The 5300-nt window shown below is 39.5% G+C and overlaps 1 protein-coding gene across 1 annotated transcript; it reads right to left on the bottom strand.

The window, feature by feature from the left end:
* Window positions 1-148: 148 nt before the first annotated feature.
* LOC141817375 (uncharacterized) lies at window positions 149-3062 on the bottom strand (the record flags this gene model as incomplete). The annotated part of the gene is made up of 2 exons (XM_074705040.1): window positions 2182-3062; window positions 149-226 (listed from the first exon to the last, which is right to left on the bottom strand). Coding segments are annotated over exons 1-2 (839 nt in total), but the record flags the coding sequence as incomplete, so codon positions are not given.
* Window positions 3063-5300: the final 2238 nt, after the last annotated feature.

Below are 5300 nucleotides of genomic sequence, written 5' to 3'. Positions count from 1 at the left end.
AAATTATACGTGAGAATTTTTTAAATGTTTATCCAAATAATCATTTAGGTTTCTTTGAAAACTATAACTATTTGCATAAATACAAACTTTTTAAGAAATACAGTGCAAAATCACAGTGATTGAGAAATTGAAGATCAACTCAGCTTACCAATCTTCTCCCACTATGATAGGAACCCAGCATTGAGCATACAGCAACATCTTCGAGCCTTTCTTTTGCAGGTTAATCCTGAAATTGTTGCACAAAGAGAGGAATAAAGTCTTTGAATAGCAAATAGCTTGAGCTCACAAAAGACTATGCAAGAATAGTGTGAATATCGAGTGTAAACCACTGATATATTAATAAAGTTAACCATAGGATTTGAGTAAAAAAAAGAGATATAATTGTCAAACTGAATCACATGACAATCTATTTCCTTTCAATTGAGGACATAAGTTTGACTAGCAGGATGGACTTGATTATGTGAGCCTACTATCATTCTGTTTAGAAGATGAATAATAATATTGTTTGCGTTCTGTCTTTGAGATTGTTTAGTTTGTTTGAAATGAAGAGAGTTCTGATTTCCATAACAATTTGTTCAAGGAATTGATGAAACTTCGGGTCTACGGTTTTGTCTTCTGTTGCTTAAGCTAGTGTGTGTGACAGAACAAAGTTCCATGTTTGATCACTGAATAATAGTTTCAGGATATGTCACCACATCTTAAGGAAAAAGAAGGTGGTTTTCCCTTAATTATGGGAGACACTTGCATGTGAAAATATGGGGTGCTCTTTAGCAAACAAAACAAACAAAGCCATCAGTGGGATCATGCTTCACTATCGAAGCTTCCAGCAAGGTCATATGCATTTGTCCATTCTAAGCTTTCATAGTTGTAATAGGTGGATCCTACTGGCCAAGGAAAAGAACAGACTACCACATCACACCTACAAATATGTGACTCAACCAAAGCTCCAACTTCTCTCATTACCAAATGTCCCTTTGTACAATGAATTAGATATATTTCATTAGCAATTTCTCTTTCCATTTGTTTCTAGGTAGCAAGTCTGGTAGTAGAGATGCTTATTGGTTTATTCTTAATCAATATTGAACAGTAGAAACATCACTTGAGCAGACTTTTAACTTTCAATTGCAATGAAACTTTCTTCAGAAATGGTAAAAGATTAAATAAATAAAGATTCATGAAACAAGAAGCCTTTGGCTCAAAAACTTACTGGCATCCATCTTATGGCATCAAATGTCTTTAAGCTCATTTGAAAAAAAAAATGTTATATATTCATTTACATAAGTTTCAGAGCAAACCAAACAGAAAGCACCATAGACCAATTTACTCTAATAGTTGAATTTTGCAGTTGTTTGGGTTGTAACATCAATTATCCAGTGGATATGCAGCTAGCCTGATAGATGCAATATAAACTATCACTATCATAATTAATAATCAATAATATCAACTTGTTATCTTGGAAGACAAACAAAAATGACCTTTGAAAAGGTCTCAAATGTATCCCGAATCAGTGTGAAAAAGGATTTGGAAACAATAATGTGCATCAGTGCTAAGATTAATGGTTGCTTTGACATGGCACCTAATCCTGTAAAAGACACATCTTGAAACTTAATTATGCTAATTGCTGTAGATGTAATCTATATTAGTGAACAATGCACACCTATCAAATTAACATTTGATCATTAAACAGTTGCAAGTATTAATAAGTGCTACAGGGCAGCTATGCAATAAAATAGAGCCAATTATCCTAATAAGTTGAAAGGTAGAAGCATTCTGGATTTTAAAAAAAGCAAGGTAGAGCTGGAATTGCTAAGGCCTATCAACAAATTTCAATAGGACGGGTCAGCTTGATCAAAAAATGCTCCAAGAACAAATTAAGATTAAAAAACAAACAATTCTTGTTTCGAATAACTATTATCCTAGTGTAAATAAAACCACAAAGTTCAAATAATATGGCAGAGTTGTTCTACGTGTTAATCACCAGAACAGATTAAAGCCACATAGTTGTAGAATAAGTGAATTGGATTGAAGTATCTGAAGCCTTGAACTCAATCATATTCTCAAAGAAAAGGGGCATGGATTTAGCAAATAATGATTAGTATAGCAGTAAAGAAGTAACAATAATTTTCCTTTTGTTTAGTTAAAGAACAAACATTAATTTGAAGCTGAGAGAGGAGAGCATACCATCTAAACAAGTATAAGCGACACAATGGGAGAGTCCCATGGCTCACCCCCTGCCTTAAGCTCACCGGGCTGCACCCCACTCGGATCGGCAACTTTCCGGTGCTAGTACCGCCCATCCGAAGCCCCACCCTAGTTCTCAGATTCACCCCGAGCTTTATCTCCTTGCTCCTGAACCCCGCTTGGATCCTTCCGCCGGCAACCTCGTCCACCGCCACCGCTTTGGCCGCCGTCTTGAAGCGCACCACCGTCCGATTTCTCCTACCCTGTTCGAACCCTGCGACCTCCGCCACCCCCACATCCACGTCGCCGTCATCATCCGCCACCCTCACCCGCGCCTCCCAGTCCCCGTACTCGAGCACAATCCTCCCGTTGGGGTTGGAAACGAGGATCCCGACTGAAGTGGAGACGTCGAGGAATGTGCCGTCGGACCGGGAGCCGACTCGGAGGCGGGTGGCGTTTAGCGACTCGAGACGGAAGGAGGGGAGCCGCGGCTGGAACCAGAGGTAGGCGAGCCCGGCGGCGACCGCGATGAGCGCGGCCAAGGCGAGAACAACTACGGAGGCCCAGCAGCAGAGGCGGCAGCAGCAGGAGCGCCGAGAGCGGTGGCGGCGTGGGAGCGGCTTCCCGGGCTGGCGGAAAGATGGCGGAAGCGGTCGCCGGCGGGGAGGCGCCTTCGGAACGGTCGGCTGCGGCGCCTCCGGATCGCGATAACCGGGCGGCTTGTGGAGCACCGGCTTCAAGGTAGGCTTCGCTTCCGCCATCTACTCAAATCTATGTACCAATCCCTTTCTCCTCTTCCACCCAACAAATTTCTCAAACAAACAAACGAAAAATTAAAAGAATAATCAATGAAATCCGGAAGTAAGAGTACTCGGAATTGATATGGGGAACGGCGGCGACGGCGACGGCGACGGCGGAGACGGCGAACGGCGACGCCGGGACGACGACGACGAGGCCCTCTCAAGATGTTCGGCGAGGAGCGGAAGGAGTGCCTCGAGATTCGTGAAGTCGCGTGATCGCAGAAATCGGACGGTGAAGAAGCTCGGCCATCAGCGGCGTTACGAGCGAGGGGAGATAAGAGGGAGTGGAGTGTGGTGGTCGACAGCGCAGACGAGAGCGTGGGTCTTATAAATCGCACGCGCACCTCCGGAGAAATGGTGACGTGGCGACATGGCCAGAGAAACAGAGGGCTGGGGACCACTCCTACATTCTTTCTTCCATTTATTTCTATTCATCTTATTTATTTAGAAATAACAAAAAAAAAAGAAAAAGTATATATAACTGATTTATGCCTTGTTTGTTAGAATTTGTCATCATTATACGATTATTATTATTAAGCTCAAACGGCGAATGCCTAGTAATAAAGTTGATTTCTTATTATTACGAAGTTAATAATAATTCGACTGAGACAAAAAAAATTTTGAATTTTTATGATTATTTTTTTATTGAGCTCTGTTACTACGTAGTTTGCACATAACATTCTCATTTTGTCCTCTGCGAGCTTAAGTCCAACTAGTCGTTGGGCAAACTGTATGTTTCTGCACAGTGAAATTATTTTTTTCTTCTCATTCCTCACTTTTTTATTTTTTAAAAAAATATCGTAAGCATGAATAATTTTTTGGCTTGGAAATAGTCCTCTTATGGCATCAGATTGGAAAACTCAATCGTAAACATATGCTAAATAATTATTTTTTATATATAATTCATATGTTTGAGATTCGTCTCATTATTTTTTTATACTAAATATTCGTGGTGCACATATGAAATTATGTTGTTCTTATTTGGGGGGATATTCCCTATGGTGAAACAAAAATTTTTTTATTATGCATGCATTGAATAAATTTTAATTTCTTTAAATGTTATCGAGTTTATAAATATATATTATAATCAATTATTAAATATAATAATAATTTTATTTCTTTTATAATTTTTTACACATTAACCAGAGTCATTAGCTATTAAAAGTGTCAAAAATGAATTGACTTGTCAATCTGATTTGAGATGGTATAAAAAATGTCAAGTTAGAATTGAAAATTTCAGGGTTAGGGTCAGATTGAGTTAGATTCAAAATTTGAGTCAGAAGTTTTTTTTGGATTGAGTTGGATTGGATTCAAATTGATCTAAATTAAGAATGAGTAAAAAGATAAGATGGAGAAACTTTTTTGTTTTTTGTGATGCACGAAGACTTTTTGATTTTAGATTGAAACCATAATTAAATTTTTATCATGTAATATGTATTTTATGAAAAATTTAAAATTTTTAATAATTATTTGTATAAAATAATTAATAATTTAGATCATTAAACTTTTAAATTTAAATATTTAAATTAATGATTATCATATGACGAGATTTGTTATTATATTATTATATATTCTGAATTTTTATTTAATTATTTTATGAAAAAATAAAAAAAATTATATAATGAAAAATGAAATTGGATATTATTCTGCTCAACTTAACTAATTAATCACATCCCCACCGGCCCCGGCATGCCGACGCGAGCTGTAATTAACGCTTGCAGCCACCTGTCGTCATTTTGGAAGGCGACGTGTTTCTCGATCTTATCCATTTAAAGCTGCCCACTTCTTCCCCTGCACCATAGCAGAGCCGATTAGAGAAGAGATGGCTTCAGAGGTGAGCAAGGTGGAGATTGCGCAGCAGCAACAGCAGAAGCAGCAGCGGCGGCAGCGCAAGGGTAGATCAAGCAGTAGCAGCGGCGGTAGCAGTCCGTTCTCTGGCTGCGTCGGGGCGGCGGCGGCGGCGGCGGCTGCTGCGGGCGAGGTGATGCCGGAATGGAAGCTCAAGTGCCTGTGCGCTGAGGTCGGCGTGCCGCGGATCACGAGCGGAACCCTGAACATGGGAGGCTGCTTCTAGCCATGGTACTACATCCCTCGACAATAAGCCTCCTCTGAATCGGTAGTCATGGCGTTTGGAGTGTGCTCTCTGTGTCTGTCTGTCAGTCTGTATATGATTGTGTTGTGCGACGTGTTACTGTTTGCTATAATGATCTTTTTTTTTTTTTTATAATCGGTATGCAATTCTTGGATCCAATCAATTCTGGAGATAGATCAGTTTCGATCTTATGAAATTTTAGGATAAGAAAGCACGAAAAGGATGTA

This window comes from Curcuma longa, unplaced genomic scaffold, assembly GCF_044706935.1.
Source record: "Curcuma longa cultivar G26 ecotype Majalengka, Jawa Barat unplaced genomic scaffold, ITB_CL_G26_1.1 contig_20258, whole genome shotgun sequence".
Taxonomy (NCBI): domain Eukaryota; kingdom Viridiplantae; phylum Streptophyta; class Magnoliopsida; order Zingiberales; family Zingiberaceae; genus Curcuma; species Curcuma longa.
The sequence above is the reverse complement of the archived record's forward strand: the minus strand, read 5'-3'. Positions and strand labels throughout refer to the sequence as shown.